We start from the raw sequence: 19,256 nt of genomic DNA, 5'->3' as shown, positions 1-19,256 counted from the left end.
AATTTTTCTCAGCCCTACAGGCCTTGGTTTGGCCTGAAAATAAGGAGGGGGACCGGGCCTCTCTCCTCCGCAGAGGCTCCTCAAAGTGGTTTTCGGTGGGGAGAGTCCGCTGTACGAAAAGAGTGCAGGCGAAAAAAAACGGCGAGAGCGGCCGCGAAGTGGATCTCGATCTTTTGCGCCTGCACTCACCTTGCCCAGGGGATTTTTACAACGAACGCCCCATCGGGAACCTCTGCGGAGGAGAGAGGGACCGGGCCCCTTCCCAGCCGTCTTCCCTGGACTGCGAGTAAACGGTCAAAGAAGACGGCTACGAAGAATAATCTTCCAAACCACTCGTGAAACAATATTGACTACACAAAAAAAATTGTTTCAATTGCCCTTAAAATCAACATTCCATCATTTAAATTTTAAATCTTTTTTGAGACTTTTTAATAACGATATATACATCGTTGAAAGCACGTCTGGCTGCTGATATATGACTGAATGTTCAAATAATACCAATAGCATTGTCCTTATTCATGAATAAGTTAATGGTTAGAATAAGCTTCGAGGGCCAACTGCAACAAAGTCACTTTATGTCTTAAGATTACACTCCCGTAGAATTGACTAAACTGAGCTGGTATCTGAGAAGACAAACAAAAATCCTGAAAGTTTGGTATCTGTTCGTTACGAACTTAGTTAGTAGAGGAGTTGGGTATTGCAATCTACGATCTTTTATCTTGTAAAAAAATGCGGTTTTTGACCCATTTTCAACCAGAACAAGCCAACTATCAAACTTGATTCAACCACGCTTCGAACGGACTGCCTCGTCCCGAGGCGTCCTCGTCCTTGGTCGTGCACGGTTCGCTTGGCGTTGTGGGCTTCCTGTTTTCCCGCCTTACTGCTTCAACGTCTGGCCAATCGGCGCCTGGGGACGAGGCAGTCGATGTCAATGTCACGTGACCGCGCAAAAACCATAACAAAGAGTTATTTCTTTGAAGTTCGGCGGGTTTCATAACCAGTCCCCTCTACTAACTATGTTACGAATGTCATTTTCGTAAGTTACAAAACTAAGCTTCGACCTGTTAAAAAGCTGTGAAGTTATTTACATTAACGTTGTTCACTTAGGATGTGCGACTTGAACATTCAAAACAAAACCAGAAGTTCGAGTTAAATTTAAAACCAAGTTAAATCCAGGATTCTATTTCCTGTTATTGATTTTTTTGTCATTAGGTTCACTAAAGACATTGAGTCTTTTTCAACCTATCAATTTTTTGCAAGAAGCAGCGAAGCTGACTGCTACGGTAAATAGGCTCCAATTTTGTAACAAAAAACAGTTTTCACGGTCAATCGAAAGACTCAGCGCACGATTGACTTGATCTTCGCGTTTTACTGCGAAAATTTTGAAAAATATTGCTGCTGTACCTTCCTTTGATTTTTAATAAGCACCATGTTTGGTGCGACCACTTCCCCCGTGAGAACAGGGGGACGGGTAAAATGATTTGATAAGTGTCTTCCTTTTTAAAGACATGAAACTTGAATAATCTTTTAAGCTAAATATTAGCAAGACACGAGGGACTTCCTCAATCCCAGCTGTTACAAGAGTAGCTTACGTGTCATACATAATTTAACTTATCATTTCAGCTACTAAATATAGAAACTGTTTTTCGTTTCGCGTTATTCCAGTTCATCGTCAGTCACATCTGATGTGTCGGCTGTAGAACTGTGTTGGCTCGTACCTTCAGTCTCGGTATCTCCATTCTTAGTTGTACTTTCTGATGGTACAATCAAGCTGTCGAGTTTGTCTTCATAAGATGTGGGGCTTGTGACAAAATCGGATTCACTTGCGATACTCGAGTGGCGGGAAGAATAGAAATCCGATTCACCTTCCGTTGTGAAAGTACTCTCGTCATCGGCGTATAATCCGTCGTCTTCGCTTACACTGCGATTGAAACCTTTCGCTTCTGTCAACTGAAATTTAGATTTTCCTTTCGCTGTTGGCTTTTCCTTGCCATGCGTACCTTTAAGCATCTCAATCGTTTTCATCAACTCTTCATTCTGTAACATTAACTTTTCTGCTTTCTCTTGCTCCTCCATGGCGAAGTTGTTTGCTATCTGAACAGCGCGGCGCATGTCAACTTTAAGAAGTTCAGAATCTCGAAGTTTCTCTTCAGTGTCATCGTTGACTGCTTCGAGTCGAGAAATTATTTCATTCGACTTTCGGAGTTGTTCGTCGGATTTTCCGAGCAAGGCTTGTAAGGTCTTGATTCCTTCCAAGTGATTCTCCACTTCCGACGCCGCCCTGTTGAGACTCCCATGGGACCGTCTCTTCCTGACTTCCATTGCAGAGTCTCTTCTTTTGAGTAGGTATCGGCGCAGCGATTCTACTTCATCTTCCAGATGTTGTTTCTCTCTACATATTCGATCCAGATTCGATTTAACAGTCGACGCTTGTCGCTTGAGAATACGCTCGCCGGGAGGAGGTTTCCGGAGCCTGGATTCAACGCCTGTTCCAGTGTTGTCATCTTGCACATCGTCTACGATTAAAAATATATGGATGAGCTCTGGTACAATAAGGATTTCTACCTATTTTTCACTTTCTTTCGATTCGTCTGCATTCGCAGGGTATGTAAGAATGGTGCAAAACTAACCAGATTTGATTTTATAAAAGCGCTGACTTTCTGTCATGCAACTTTCAAATTTCAATAGTAATATTTATTTTAATTTGTTGTTATCTTTTTCGTTCTCGGAAATATTAGCTTGTTAAGCTACTCTTAATTCGAGTTTAAATAAAGTTTTATTATTATTATTATTAACTTGTATCGCAATTCGTTGAGACGCAAGTTGCATAGTTTTATAGTTTTACTCTGAAATGAACGTCTCACAACTTTTTCGTTGCAGCAGACATTACAAGAAGAAGGTTCGCAACTATTTTGGGGGATTACACTAAGCAATTCTTTGTGCAACCTGTCCGGCTTGCAGTGGTGCCAGAATAAACGAACGAACGAACGACCAAATCAATGAATAAAACTGCGAGGCAAGTTGCACAGAAAACGGCTTAGAGTATTAATTAAAGGCTCATTTTCCATACTTTTGGGTTATTTCCTCTTTTGTTTCACTAGGATATTTCCCTACTTTACTCTACTTTACCCGCTTTCTCTGATACCCCTGTTGTTAAAGAACTGATAACTAAAATAAACAATCAAGTGACAACCGAAATTTTGCAGCTCGAAGGGTTTACTAAATGTCTGGGGCTCCGCTTGTGCGTGCAGAAGGGACCTCCGTTATCAAATGCATACGTTTGGCTCCTAAATGGGTGCATTTTAGGGCCTTGACAGACGAAAGTTTGTTGTTAAAAACAAAGAGGTATTGATATTTTTAACGCGAGTATGTGAAGAAAGTTAATGATAATCGAGACACTGTAAAAACAAAATGTTTTATACCATAACCGAGAGAATTCTCGTGCGCTGATTGGTCCAAAGTTATGGTCGATGAGAGTTTAGAATATAGCCGCTGTATACGCGCGATGGAATTCTAGCGGGCATTATTTTTAATAGAACATAGCTGAAAACTATAGAAGCCCGGTACCCCGGATGTGCGAATTGTTTGTCGAATTTCGCTGAACGACTTCGTCGACTTCGCATCTATTCTCTTCTTTTGTTGTTTAAATGATGCTTTAAAGCAGCGAGTTTTTATCAGAAACGTTTTACCTGCTTGAATGGAAGTAAGACTGCCACAGGAAGCGACAGATGAAGAAAGAATCGTTGAAATTTGTTGTTTTTCTTTGGAGTTGTATACGCCACTATTTTGCCGTGAACTGCCCGAAATTGATTGGAAATTATTTAGCAAAACAAGCCGGACTCTAGAAACGCTTTGAGGTAAGAAACCTTTTTTAGCCACAATCTGAAGACAGAACACTCCACTTTTGTTCTTTTTAAATCGAGTAAGAGGCGAATTTGAAAAACTTGCTGCGAAACGAACGCATGAAAATTTTTCATTTGAATGAAATTGAAGTAGGCTTAACCACACTTGAATGCGTAAAAATGTCTACTAGATTTGTCGGCTTTGTGAGAATCTTTTGGTAGTTGGAGAAAGGACTATATAAATAGGAAATATGAATGAAATGGTATCTTGGTTTATTTATAAAGAAGCCGCCAAAGAAAACAATAAACTAAACTTTCACTTTCACCAATGTTGCGTGCGTTTGTAAAATGCCGTGAGCGGCCGCGAGTCTTGTAAGTTCTGTGCTCTTTTTAATGCTATATTCTAAACCCACTAGAAGATGGTTTTCCTATGTCCTATAAGAAAATAATGCACTTTTGAGGTCTAGAAAAGCAGCTGAATGCCCTCGGCTGACGGCTCGGGCATCCACTAGCAGCTTTTATAGACCTCAAGCGTGCATTATTTTCTTTTATATAATAACCTGAATTCTACGCGCATTTTGATTGGTTCTTACTTTTTATGATCTATCAGAGTACAGACACATGGATGACGTCACGCGGTGGTGTGACTCGCGCGCGTGATCAGAGTTCATAGTCCAGATCAGAGTTGTCGGCAAAGTTTTTCAAACTTTCGGGGCCACAACAAAGCAAAAAAGTTCAGCTTAATTACAAATCTTCAGTGAAAAACAATACGCCAAGCATCGTTCACCTTTCGAAGCATTTAACTGTTCATACCACATTTTGACGTCATCTGTGATCTATTACTGAACAGACGCACGGCAAAATGAAATCTATTTGTTAAATAGAACATGAAAGTGACGTCAGATCACGCCACGCACACGCGCGGGCTAAAAGATGTGTACGTTTGAATGAAAGCGAATTTCATCCCGTTTTGTTTGAATCAGAGTACGCATTTGTTTTCGCAATTCAGGATTGGACTTCTACTTAGGTAATCTGTCGAAAGAAAATTGAAAAGGCTTTTGAATTTTTGTTCTAACTTAGAAAACAGTGATAGCGAATCGGCAGCGGACTGTTGATGTTCAGTGAACGAGCGCTAACAAGATCTTCAGTTCAGAAAGAAAAAGGTCTTGCTCGCTTCAAGCGATAGACACACTCAACGAGAGAGGAAAAGGCAATTAAAATTGTTATTCTTTGAATATTTGTTCATCTTCTTTTGTATTATGGTCGTTTTTATTTGTCGGACCGGAATCTTTACGTCCCACCGGCAAAGTTTCGGCAAAGTCGTCGCTTTTGTTAAATACTTTTGTTAAATACTTAAATACTATCAGCCCTAATAGAGTGTTTTTGTCGAGGAACTATCGGTCTGATAGTTGCCCCGCGGAAATTTGATGTTCTTAAAACAAATATTAGCCCGAGAAGCGAAGCTTCGAGGGCAAATATGCTAGACACTCTATTGTCTTTATTGTTCACCACTAAATTTTCTTCCGCGCGCACATACACAACAAGCATCTTGAATTTTTTACTTTTGAGGATGAAAAACTCAATTGAAAGCCGAAATTTAACAAACGAAACAAAACCAGACGAGAAACCCACTGAATGCAGTGAATTTGGTTGGGTTTTTTGTTGCAGGCAGCTTGTTTACAAAAAACAGTCACGGGCGGGCACTATCGATCCGGGCATTTTTCACGGGAGGGCAATATACATGTTGATGTACTCAATTTAAACCAATCAGAAGGGAATAAAATTTAGTGGTGAACTATAAGGGCTGATAGTGCCCTCCGGCGGACGGGCACTATCGCGTCACGTGTTCAATTTAAACCAATCAGAATCGGAGAAAATTTAGTGGTGAACTATAAGTATAACAAACTAGCATATTAGCCCTCGAAGCTTCGCTTCTCGGGCTAATAATTATTTGTTTTAATTATATAGCCGTCAGTAAATCCTATATTGTCAGCGGAGCTATTTTTCCTTAATTTCTGGGAACTGTCCAATTTGGGATTAAATTTGGATAGTTTCAATTAGGACTTTCAGGTACAATTCACAATCTGTCCAATTTAAGAAAAATTGGACAGTTTCGTCTCAGCCAATCAAATCGAAGAAAAAACAAATGTGACGGATATTAGCCAATTAGCACAAAGCATAGCGTCAGCCCTGTAAACTTTTCCTGTTTTAGTCGACAATGGCGGAATTTTATAAGGCAAGTTTGCTACGTTTTTCTATTCCTTTTGAGCTTTTCAGCAATAGTAACAACAAAGAGAAATTTTCTACGTTGTCAGAAGAGGAGCTAGCTACACTAAGAAGCAAAAACCAAGAGCAAAACACCTCCAATAGTACAAAACTTGGGTGAACGTAAGTGCAGCGAAGCGAAGCAAGAAATTTGTCAGATATTCATCGCCATGAGCTAGATGCAATTCTTTGTCGTTTTTTGCTGAAATTCGAAAAGAAAAGACGGCGATGAAGTACGAACGATATAGTGGAAAGGAGTATGTCAGATTCAAGAAGTTGTAAAGCTCTTCGGACACTTTGTTTACGACTTTAATTGATTGATGCAGTGCTTTCACTTACTTTGTAGCAAGCTTCGCAAACTCAGGTGAATAAAATTGCACTGTTTTGTTTAAGTTTTATTTGCGAAGACAATGCTTTGGGCGAGTTGCATGTGCTGTGTTATGCCTACTATTGTTGATTGCTTTTCCCGTTCTGGACATAAGTTTATTGTTTATGCTGGATTGACTAATCCCTATGAAATACGCTCCACGCCGAAGATCTTCGGCGTAACATACATGTTTTCCAGACTGCACTACAAGCTATATAATTAATATGTAACCGGACTACATGCTTGTCCAATTTTGGAAATAATTAGATTCAAAAAATTCCTCTGACAGCCAAATTGGACTCGGCCTACGGCCTCGTCCAATTTTGGCTGCCCTCGGAATTTTTATCATCAAATTATTTCCAAATTGGACAGCATGTAGTCCAATTACGTATACTAAGAACATCAAATTTCCGCGGGGCAACTATCAGCCGATAGTTCCTCGACAGTAACACTCTATTGTTAAAATAGAAAACGATCGCGCGCTCGTTGCTCATTTGAATATTAAAATTTCTTCATTTTTGGACTGCAATCCTTTAAGAGTTTCTGCGCCTCGTTGACTATTCGCTCATAGAAAACTTGGACTCGTAGTCTAATTGTTAAGTAGACCATGAAAAAATGTGGTCGATTTGTTAATTACTAATTAATAACAATAACAACAACTTAACAGCAGACTGTGAAAAGCGACTCTATCGCCAATTAGTAGAAACTCAGCTGTGTTCTAATGGAAATCCGCGAATCTGATTGGTTCTCCCACTGATTTCTCGCCGATGAAAACAGTCCGCGCTCGCGTGCTCTTTAAGCGGTAATTTTCTTGATTTTTGTCTTCAGTCACAATATTGTAGGTTTGGACTGCAATCCTTTAGAGTTTCTACTAAAACAAAGATACTGCCCTCGTTTTCTATGAGCGATAGTCAACTCGGCTGCGCCTCGACTATTTGCTCATAGAAACTTGGGCTCGTAGTCTAATTGTTAATTAGTTTTGTCTTCTTTCAGATTTAGATTCTCAGATATCCCAAAAAAGCTTCAGTCAACAGAGGAAGTTTTCACAGTCTACCTTAAAAGTTCGTGCGTTGTAGATGACTTACCAGACGCATCACCGCCTCTTTTATTTAGGCGTTCTTTGAGTTTTCCAAGGTCGTTTTCAATAGATGCCACTATAATTGCGAGGTCTCTATCCTCAGCAGCAGATGGCGTCACTTCTGTTTGACTCTCCAGCCCGACGCGATTGTTTGGAGTTGTTTGTAGCACGGCCTTCTCATTAGACTGGAGTTTGTTTTTCTGCTCATCTTCGGCATCTGATGACGACGAAGCTTCAGATTCTTCCTCGTTCGATGTTGGTTCATTCGATTTGTTTTCCTCTCGTGTGAACGACTGGGCACGCGCAATGATTTTGTCAAGATCTAGCTGTGTCAGTGGAGATAGTGGTGCCATCGGTTCAGGGTTTCTCATCTCAAGACAATTCAAAAGCGCTAGCTTCTCGTCTTGAACTTGCCTAAGGGAATCCCTCATATTTTCTCTATCGATTTCAACCTCCGTAAGCCGGGCAAGCAAGGTTTCTTTATCGTGCTTGGATCTCTTTGACAACACAGCGTGCTCTTCTTCAAGTTTATCAAAGTTTGCCTTGAGCGAATCGAAATCTTCGCACAACGTATCAAGACTTGATAACAACTCCTCTTTCTCTTCAGTTGCTTCATTCAATCGTGTTTTAAGCTGTTTGTTCTCAGTTTTAATTTTCTTTATATGCACTCCAGCTTGGGCGGTGATCTCTTTCTCCATCTCTTCTTCTTCACTCTCGCTTTCTTCTTCGCCTTCCGTTCGTTGTTCTGAGCTATAACTGTACTCCGACTCGGACAAAGATAACTGAAATCGAAATTTGAGTTGTTCTCTGCGAGAAATGGAGTCGGGAGTGCGAGAATCTTCACTCATGTCTCCTTTATCTTGATTTTCATCGTTATTTTCAGACTCTTCGCTCGCCATATTTTCTTCTTCTTCGTCTTCCTCTTTGACATCTTCCACTTCGTGGCCAGAATGAAGATTTAAAATGCTCAGCAATAGAGTTTGCTTTTCTTCATGAAGTCTTCCAACTTCTCCTTCCAAATCGATTACTTTTTTCTCTGCTTCTACAAGGTTAGTCTCCATTTTCTCCAGCTCTTTGGTCTGTTGTTTTGACATTTGTAAACACTGCACATCTTCCCGGTAAGAAAGGACATACTTGAGATACTTTGCTTCGCGTCTCAACTCGTTCCTTTCCTCGACAGCTTCATCTCGATCGCTTTCTGATTTCTGCAAAGAAGACTTAAACGTTTCCAAATTGGATTTTAAAGATATTAATTGCTCTTCAAGGCTGGCGCATCCCAAACATTGTTCAGGCTTATCTAGTTCATTCGCTAAGTCTGGCGTGGCGGACAATTCATTTGTTTCTTTCGGGTTTTCAAGTTCATCTATTCTTCTTTTTAAAAGCTCCAATGAGTGTTTGCTTTCTTCAAGCTCCTCTAAGTGTACTGACCATAACTCATCGCACTGCGTTTCTTTGTCAAGCGTCTCCATGTTGTTGGATACTTGTGTTTCTTTCTCAACTTTGCAAGTTTTTTCTTTTTCCAAACCATCAATAACTCTTTCCAAACCATTGACACAGTTTCTCATTCTCCCAACGAGTTTACTTCCGTTTTCAATAATCTGCGATTGTAAACATTTGTTTTCGTCTTTTAACTTTACAACAGAATCTTTTAACGATTGCAAGCCTTGTAATAGTGTTGAAATAGTACTCCTTGATCGACTCTCTTGCACTACCAACACCGTATTCGAAGTTGTCAAGTTTTCAATGTCCTCGAGGTATTTTGAAATTGATTGAATTTTTTCTTCGTTTTCTCGCACCAGAGTAGATTTCGATTCCTCGAGTGAGTGGTTTTGGTTTTTGAGCTCTTCAAGTTCTTTTCTGCTGTTTCCCATGGCTATCATCAATCCCTCGTGTTTAATCTGGAGTTCATTTTTTTCTTCCCTTTGCTTTTCCGATTCCAAATTTAAAGATTGCAATTCAGCTGACTTTCTCTCGTTTTCCTGGACAAGTTCATTGAACTGCTTTTGTAAATGAAGTTTTTCCTTTTCCAAGAGTGGTACAACGGCCAGTCGATGTTCCATGCCTTGTATTTTCTCCTTCAGTTCACGATTTTCGCCCTCAAGGTCTTTAACTTTACTTTTTATTGCTTCTAAGTCAGGCTTTGCTTTCCCTGTTAACAATAACAAAACGCGTACTGAGCTTGACCAAGGTTTGCTTTCCCTTAAGAAAATGTGAGATGTCTGCAATTGTTTGTCTGCAATAGGTCATTACCGAGTTACCCTCTGCCTCTGTTTCAAAACGAGTCTACGTGCGAAACAAGTCATATGAAAATGAGTTTCGCCTACAGGTCCATTTTCATGCAAATCAAACTCATTTTCATTTGAATGGTTTCGCACGTAGACTCGTTTTGAAACAGAGGCAAAGGGTAACTCGGAATGGCCTATTGCTTGTTTTTTTTATTTATTTATTCATGCGTACCTGTTGTAGACGCATCATTTGCGGCAACTCCCGAGAGCTTCTTATTTCCATGTATCCTAAAAGACCCAAGACAAACTTGAAATTAATAATTGTACATTGGGCAGACGAGGTATATAGACTATTGTTATTACCGCTATTATTATTATTGTTGTTATTTCTAGAAATTTTTTCCCGACAGCGCGCGCTCTTATTGGCTGATTCGAGATCACCTGACATCAAACAATAAAAACTGTTTCCAGCCAAAATTCTCTGAGCGGGCAACATTTTAAAATCTATGACGTTACAGGGTAACAGTGCAATGTTGCCCGCGAATGTTGACCGACGACCGCCATTTTGTTTTAAGTTTTCGCTGTGCAATATAGCAACACACTTAATGACTGATCCCTCGGTAAACCAGTTAATTTTGTTATTCCTGTTTCCCTTGAGAAAAGTCATTAAGTGTTTACTATTTGCCTTTTTGCTTACTGTACAAACATTAATGTACTCCAATCCCTGAACTTTTATTACCCCTGTGCGAGAATAGAGACTAAGAGAAAGTACAGGATAACTTGCATGCACATGCTGAAAACGAATCTACATAGGAGTGTAGCGTTACTTAGTCTTGACGTGCGCGCTGGAATTAAAATTGATCACTCAAATGACGAATTCAACAACATGAACTCAACCAAGAACACCGTGACAGCTTAAGAAACAGCTCGGAACAGCGTTCTGAGCATGCGCATGCAAGCTATCCTGGACTCTTTCTCGTATCGCCCAGGCTCAACTCCTAAGTATAAGGTGGGATAATAGAGACTAGTCCTGAAATCCTTATTTGTGTCCACGAGCACTGCGTGACAACACAAATTTAAACCGACGACCAAATAACATCATTCTATGGGACCCGGGTAATATGCTGTTATTATTCAGCAGAAGCTTTGACGAATTAGTTGACTTGTACTTGTACTTGACCTACTTTTCAGCGATGAGTGGGTCTGAATGAGGTCTGTTGTGATTTTCTTGTTTTTTCGGCTCGGCTGTCTTGCGAGTTGAATGGCGACCCTTGATCAGATCTTTGGGTGTTGCGTTTCGTCTCATGAGTTTCGGTGAAGACGTGGGAGTTATTGATTTTGGTGTCCCAGCAGGACTTGGCGGAGTTTTAGAAGGACCTGGAGTCAGTCTAGCTTTATCCCCTGCATTAAAGGACTTTGCTCTTGGCTTGCCTAAAAAAATAAAATATAGAGAAATTTTTAACCTATTTAATAATTAAATAAAAAAAAATGGAAATAAAACTACTCAAAGATCAATACAACAAATAAATAATAGATTTAGATATGTCTCATGTTTGCTAAAATTGTTCACATAATTACAACTTTTGATACACGCCGATTTAACTTAACAATGCCTCTTCTTGTGAAAAATCGCTGAGAAACTTTCCTTTAGTCCGCGCAGCCGCGAGTTACTACAGAATGTAGGGAGTTGGGGCGAGTGAAAAAGCAAGCGAAATGGAAAGGAAAACGCCTGAACTGATACGCTGATCAAGTCACAAGCAAGTTTATTCGCTTTCACAGCTTCCACTACCATTTTTGAACACGATATTTTTTCATTTAGAGAAATAACCAGATTTACGTGATCTGACATGTCACGGGAATATAAAGAAATGACTTCCTTCCTTCTCGTCTGACATCTGCACTGTATCACGCAAATTTGTTTCATTGTTTTGTACATGCACAGCCTAAAGTTAAAGACGAAGCGACACAGTTCACTAGATTTCCTTTTAGACATTCTCTTGTACTTTAAGGGGTATACTAATTGAACAAAAAATACACACATTGTTGGTAAGGATGCCATAACTATGACACATACTAGCCCTATATTGGTCCACCGATCAAGACAATAATTGCAGTGAATTGTTATTTCATTACTTACCAAGCAAGGACAGCAAAGTGGATTTTTTCTGCCAAGTATTTGCGAAACTACATCGATTTACAGTGAAACGGCAGAATATCGAAATAAGATGACTAAAAAAACAGAACTACTTTGGCTTTAGTCCACGCACTATTGACATAAGAATGAAAAGCATGAAAAGAATTTGATGAGAAGACATCTGTAATAGCGAAATTTCTGACCGCTGACTGACCGATAATCAAATAAATGAAAAAACTATCAAACAATTAAGCAAAAAACGACAAAGATTTTCACCGTTATTACCGCTAAAAGTGTTCTGCTAGACGTTTTAACACTCAAGATTCTTTCGCTTTCACGAAGTCACGTTATCAATAATCGGCCGTGTAGCTTTGTCTACGTCTTGAATAAACAAATTGACTTGCGGGTTTTCTGTTACCCATTAATGTTCTGCCACTGATAAAGGAAATCTTTCAGCACTGAAAGCGTCCATTTGATCATGTTTTTACAAAATATTCTTAATGTGAAATCGAACTGAAGCTTCAAATAAATATTTTAAAAGTAATCGATTAATACCGGCCAGTAGTCTAAGTCAGTGCAGTTGAACGCCACGAACACGAACTTGCTAAATGTCTTGAAGTAAATCGCGTTGTAGTTCGATCAGTTGTGCGAACACATTAGTCTTTTAGCAGTTAATAAGAAACATTACCTCCTGTTGGGACTTTCAGAGCAGTGGAATTGGCTGGTTTTTCTGTGGTTTTGTGTTTACTAGCTTCTTTGCCCATTGTTTTTGACGCCTGTTCCTTTGACACTTGATTATCCCTGGTATGGTTTTCTGTGGAGTGATAGCAAAATTGTATAGGCACATTTTAGATCCATTGACCAGCAATACACCGTCTGAGAGTGTTTTCTGCAGTGGGTCGCAACAAATTCTTCTGTACGTGTATGTTAAGCGGTGAACATATTTCCTTTGACATTTTTATCATGGGCCGATCTGTCACGCGATATTGCCGGCGCAGCCTCTAATCCTTTCCTTCTTTATGTCTGTTGAACACTTACAAGCATTCGTCGAGTCTCTCGATTATTCGCGACATCTCATAAATGCACAATGCGTGAGCACGATTAAAGATAATCGCTATTCAAATATATTTTTCTTTGACATCGCGGTCGACTGATTTTAGAGTCATAACGTCATTAAAATATAACACGCAATTATCTAAAAGAGGTTTCAGCGCGTATCATGTATAAATTACATAATTATTTTAAAAAAAACTTGTGAACTTGGAAGGGCAAAGCCAAAAACAATCGCAATTATGGCTTTAAATATTTTTTTGATGAATTTAGCCGTCCTTCATAACATAGATTAGTCTGGACAGATTCTAAAATATCCGTGTGACAAAGTAAAAACAAGAAGGAGAACTTGCGTGAACTGACTAAAATTGCAAAATTAATACCTGCATATTAAACACAATTGAGTACAGCGGCGCAGCTGACGTGTTCAGTCTGCGTTCAACTGTCGGGTCCTTTTATCCACTGACTGCACATAAACGATGCGCAAGTAGTTCTTGTTTGCTGTTATTTATTCTTTCGCTCGGTATGTTGTTTAAATTTATCTTTGGTTAAAATTTTAGTTAAACCGGTTTTATTTTTGTTCTCCATATTATTAATAAAAATCAAACTGGTTTGTATAATTTTAAAACAAAGATAAATATACACAACAACAGATATACAAGAAGACACAATACCTACCTTTGAAATGCTTTCGTTTATCAGTTGTAGGAGTAGAATTGGAACGAAGCTTGGTAGTGGGTCCTCCATCAGTCGTATCTTGAGAGACACCTTTGCCATCATCCGGAGACAAGAACGAAGAACTTTTCATCGGAAGTAAAGGCTCCAAAGATGACATTTTATTCGTAGCGGAAGAATGAGCGTTTTCCGTGATCCGATCCACTGTGGGTGATTCAGTCTCGCTCACGGAATTGGAATTTAGTGTGTTTAGCGGTTCTTGAAGAAAGGGAACTGAATCTGCGCGCGCCACTTGTTCTGTTGTTTGCTTGGCGAGTAAAGAAGTCGACGGAAGCTGGTTGTCAAAAGAAGGTAAAACTGAGACACACGCACCGTCTTCAGTCACTTGAAATGGCACACATACGGAAACAGATGACGACCAAACATGTGATTGGTGCTCTGGTCTGGGCGACTGCTGTTGACCATGAACTTGGAAAGGTATAGACACCTTAACTGAGTCAGACACGGACTTTGGACTCAAGGGCGAGCTTGGTGTGATATCCTTGACACAAGTGTAAGATGGAGACATGGACACCACCATGGCATGTGAAACATCGCTAACTTCCGTGGCATGTGCTGGACAAGGCAAGTGTCTTGGCGCGAAATCCCTTCGCTTGCCAAGTGACTGGGTGCTTTGATCCGTCCGATCCCTGTCTGGATACAGTGTTGGAGGAGGCAGTCTAGAGCTATGTTCAATCCCTTTTGTATGTTCTTTGAAAATGTCCATTCCAGCTTGTTCGACGAGAGAGTTTTCAAGCTCTTGCCCACCATCGACAACACGTGACGACAATTCGTCATTTTGCTCGTTCGATTTCACTATCGAAACTTGGTCGTTTGAATTTGGAGAGGTCCAATTTTGATTCGATGTTTCGAAATGATAACTCAGGCTTTTATCCTCAACCTGAGAACCTGGCCTTTGCGACTTGGACTTTGTTGACGCTAGATCGACTATCATTGCCTCTGAAGACCATTTTGGTTCCAACGAACTAACAGTGCTGTTTTGTTGCTCGCGTCCATCAGTCTTTTCACCGAGAAATAGCTTTTCCTGTGTTTGGCGTTTAGTTAATACTGATAAAATGGTAGATCGGGCTTTCTTCTTAAGGATGTTACCACTGCTGGGAAAAACTGACTGTTTTGAAGGAGCTGCAAGGCCAAAGACACAAAGCGTTACGAAGAATTTAGCTCGATTTATGAGCTGGTGTGAATGTCAAGGGGATAAACAAATGCCGAGTAAAGTCTTAACAAGAACTGTCAGTGTCAGTACACAGTCCAAACGGAGATTACTGTTTAAATAGACCTGTAACTGTTATTCCCTAAGTTCAAAGTTTTCAGCAATAAACAGTCAAACTTAGTTCCTTTGTCCATTCTGGCCTGATATATATAACTGGATTACCTTTATCAGGTTTGGAGCTGCCCTGTGACTTGGAAAACATGGCGGGATGTCTTCAACTCGTCGTCAGATGATTTTGTGGCAGCAGCTTCTTGGTTTTCTATTGACTTGTTTTCTTTAACAAAGCAAACTGTTGCACCAAAACTTGTTTTTTGGGAAGACGTTTCCTTGAAAGACGAATAAAACAATCGTCTGTTAGTTTCAATACACCGGGTCATGTGGTTTGCAACACGGCGCTTATCAAACAATTTCTAGCGAGGAAAAACTGCGTAAAGCTATTCAATCTGTGTTACGGTCATATTGATATTCAGATTTCATTCACTTTCAGAGGCGGATCTCCCTCCTTAGAGTGGCATTCTTTTTTATTTCTTTGACTTTTCATAAAAATAATAGAATAAAATTATTTTATCCGTAGTTGTTTCACTTCCACCAATTGACTGATTATCAAGTTAAGCAAAGATAATGTACATTTTGCCACTGCTCAATAATGGCATTAACTGGAATAGCCTCGGTTCCCGAGCAACTCTTTAACTGAAAGCGTGTCCATCTCATCTCGGCACTATCTTGAAAACTGAGTAGTGGGAAAATCGTTTTTTTAAGTTGGGGAGAAGGCAACTATGTGGCAGTCAGCAGAGAAGAAACTTCCAAGGAACAGTCTTTTAGCACTTGGTGCCTGTGACAAGAATGCTTCTCTAAATTCATCATCTTCTCCTCGTCACATACACCCCACTAATCAGTAGTGCGGAACCTGAGCGGTCCTTTTCGCTCGTGAAACTGTCTGAAGAGCGCTTCACAGATCTCGCTGTTATTGCTGTGCATTATTCTAAGCTATAAGAGATTCGAAATAGAAGAGAGATATGCAAGGGCTTTGGAATAGCTCATCCAAGAATTCCTCAGGCTACATTTTTCGATCAACGAAGCATATAGAAAAACGACAAATAACTGTCGTTGTTACTGCAGTCCCTTTTAAACATGCATTATAATTATTGGTTTTCTGGTTGAACAATGATGTCACCCGTTAGATGGCAAAATCGGAAAAACATTCCCCGACCCCTATAGAAGATGACGCCGTGACGCTCGCCATCCGCGCACATGACGTCGAAACCTATTAAAGGTGTACAGCCTCCCCTCTCAGGAAATCCTGAAACCGCCCCCGACTTTACTGCCAACAAAAAAATTCTTACTTGTCAGTTACGTAAGGTCACGTAAGATGTCTTATAGCTACAGGTGGATATCTTAACTCTGACCATCAACCAAACGCTTTTTCACAAAAGACACTTTACTTTCGCGATATCTTGGAAACTCTTCAACGAACAAAACAACAACAAAAACTGACAAATTTATAATGATGACGACATTGCTGTTGTTTGTGATACTGGTATATAGTATCTGTTATATAATTTGATATTCTCGTACACATGTCATGATGTGAGTTTCGTGTTTGTGTAAACGGAGAAGTATTTCTGAAATCGAAACCATGCAGTCCGCGGTCGGTATTGTGTACTAAGGGATCAACTACGTAATCAAGCTGAATTAGACATATACTCAACACCCAATATAACAAGTTAACACCAAAAGCGAAAACACTTGAACTTAAAATAGAAATTAATTCAGCGCTTTTCTTTATAAAAATTATTTCACTTTAAATAACAAAGTAGATTAGTATTCTAATAACTGGAAAATAGTTGGAAACGTCGAGCAATAATTTACATACGAAGATTCAGCTATTTTAGGTAACAGGATTTTTGAACGGGAATTTAACACCCACAACAAGAATAGGGAACTGCTAAACTATTTAATGACGATTTAATTAATTTTAATTTTTATTTTACGCGACAAAAACTTAATAGCCACCAAAACACGGATTAGCGGTACAATCTCTAGCTGAGCAGATAATTCACCAGGCTCTATTTCTGACAATTCGTCCTGCATCCTGATACCAAATAAATAAAAACAAGTTTATCTACCGTACTATACGAATTATTCTTTTATTCAAGTGAAGTACACATAAAATATACTAAGGGAGACTACATAAGCGAACAAAATATGGAAAAAAAAAAACCTAAAAACTATAAGTCAGGGCCTTAGATGCGCTTTACACACTATTGAATACATGTGTGTAAGAAAGCCGGAGTAATTTTCGCCTAATCGAAAAACGGACGGACTCGCATGAAATTTTGAAAGATCAACAGACTGAAGATGTAAATAATCTCAAAGCAAAGTAAAAAAGCGTCTAAAAAGAAACAATCGCAGTGTTCCGATCAGTCATTTACTTCATTACTGCACTACAAGCGGAGAGCAAATAAAACTTCAAACTTAAAACAGTGTGTAAACAAATTAGCACGTAGGACGAGGACAAACATTGTGCGTTCCAATGAACTTTCTTTACAAACATGGGCTACATAACAGCCTGGCACTCGTAGCTGTCTACTGCCGATAGCTTTCACTCAGTACGTTTATACGAAAGAAGCCAAAGGTAGTCAGTTTCAGCCCGAGCTACAGTGATTTATCTTTCAGTAACTGTCAATTTCATTGTTTACTCGCCTTGTTTGCTTGATTCATTAAATCAAGGATTGGTCGTAATCGTAGAAAATTCACTTTACAACAATGGCCTAAACAGAGCCTAAACATATTGACCGTTGAGTAAAAAATGTTGAGGTTTAACGAGAACTGCCGACCTTTAAAATGGTAAGTAATATATATTTACACGAAACATAAACGACGAAACACTGTCAGTCAAAACAAGCTAGTAATTGATTCTTAAACAGTTAATCGCTCAAACACTGAACAGTTCAATCTGTACACATGTACGGCACAGTGTACACTACAAATGCGACATACTTCTTTCGAAAACAAAACAGGTCACTTGCTTTCGACAATTTCTTGCAATGCACAGTATGAAGTCAGATCAGCGTGAGACCGGCATCAGTATACTCAAAGAGCTGTGAAAATCAAGTTGGCATCTGAACGCTTATTCAGAACTTTCTGTGCCGCTTAATCGAAAACCTGTAACTAGTATCGACAAAACAAAATATAAAATGTATGTTAGATTATGGACTCAAATTGGTCTACAGTATTTTCCAATGTAATCACAGATAATCTCATACTGTGAGAAACTGTTGCAAGATGGCTACAGCAAACAAACTCTAACCTCTCTAACCTGCGCAAGAAAACTGGAACAAACCAAACTACCTTGATAGAATAACTTTTAAAAGTGAGCAGTCAGTACATACCCCAGATGTTCAAATCCTTGTCAAGCTTACAATCCACAGTGAACTGGTATCCGTCCGAACAAATCTTCCAGCGACGATCATTGACATTGCTGTGTATGAAGACATGCGCCAGTATCAACACGCTTGGATGCGCTTGTAAGCACTGCTTTCGTGCATTTAAATGACCCGAGGGAGTGTGCTAAGCTCCTGGCTGTCAAATTCACACAAAGAACTCATGCTTGTTTAAAAACTGAGGTGGAAAAAAACAGCAAGGCTGCAAGCCATCTAGCTCATTGTCAAAGGTTATGGTGCAATTGTGTACTCAGCGGGTACTCCTTGTGATATGGAATGAAAGGAATGCAATAATATACAATCCCTCAATCATATTGTACACTCGAAAGATAGAGAGTAAATTATGCTTCAAAACATGAATTTAAAAACAATTTTTGAACAAGGTGGTGCCTACAAACGAATGAATGAAACAGTAACGTGCTAAACACCATGCTAACATCAAAACGAAACTGAGTTGCATATTCAGTTGACACTGTAAACATGACATGTGTAAAATAAAACTCAAATTTACTACCCTCGAAACACGAGTACACGGCATATGAAATTTCAATATAATACACAATATTAATTCTCGCCCCGAAACTCGCAGACATAAATATCACCACCGCGAACTGAGAAAACAAATTCATGTGTTCAATCTTCCCCGTGAAAGAAAAAAGGTCGTCCATAGAAGATGGAGTTAAATCGTGAATCTGACAGCTCATGGAGAGTAAGAGTTGGCCTATTTACTCAGTAAACAGGTCGATCGTGAAAAACAATTAGCAAACACTTTTTTTGCATCTCGGGTGATGGGATAGCGTCTCTTGTAACCATGCCTTAAAGCACGTTCGCAGTTTACCAAAGGTCAAGAAGCTTCAAGAGCTTGAGAAACAAGACTGAATTCATTTTACATTTGAGTAATTTATTA

The 19,256-nt window shown here is 39.5% G+C and overlaps 1 protein-coding gene across 1 annotated transcript; it reads right to left on the bottom strand.

Annotated features, from left to right (window-relative positions):
• Positions 1–399: 399 nt before the first annotated feature.
• LOC144647365 (uncharacterized) lies at positions 400–15,200 on the bottom strand. The gene is made up of 7 exons (XM_078507168.1): positions 15,069–15,200; positions 13,640–14,818; positions 12,600–12,725; positions 10,962–11,208; positions 10,010–10,065; positions 7,560–9,701; positions 400–2,516 (listed from the first exon to the last, which is right to left on the bottom strand). Exons 1-7 carry the CDS (start codon positions 15,106–15,108, stop codon positions 1,657–1,659), a joined length of 4,650 nt encoding a protein of 1,549 aa, XP_078363294.1. The 5' UTR covers positions 15,109–15,200; the 3' UTR covers positions 400–1,656.
• Between the last annotated feature and the right edge of the window lie 4,056 nt (positions 15,201–19,256).

Source organism: Oculina patagonica, chromosome 3, assembly GCF_052425735.1.
Source record: "Oculina patagonica isolate OP01 chromosome 3, crgOcupat, whole genome shotgun sequence".
Taxonomy (NCBI): Eukaryota; Metazoa; Cnidaria; class Anthozoa; order Scleractinia; family Oculinidae; genus Oculina; species Oculina patagonica.
This window is presented reverse-complemented; position numbering and strand designations above follow the sequence as displayed.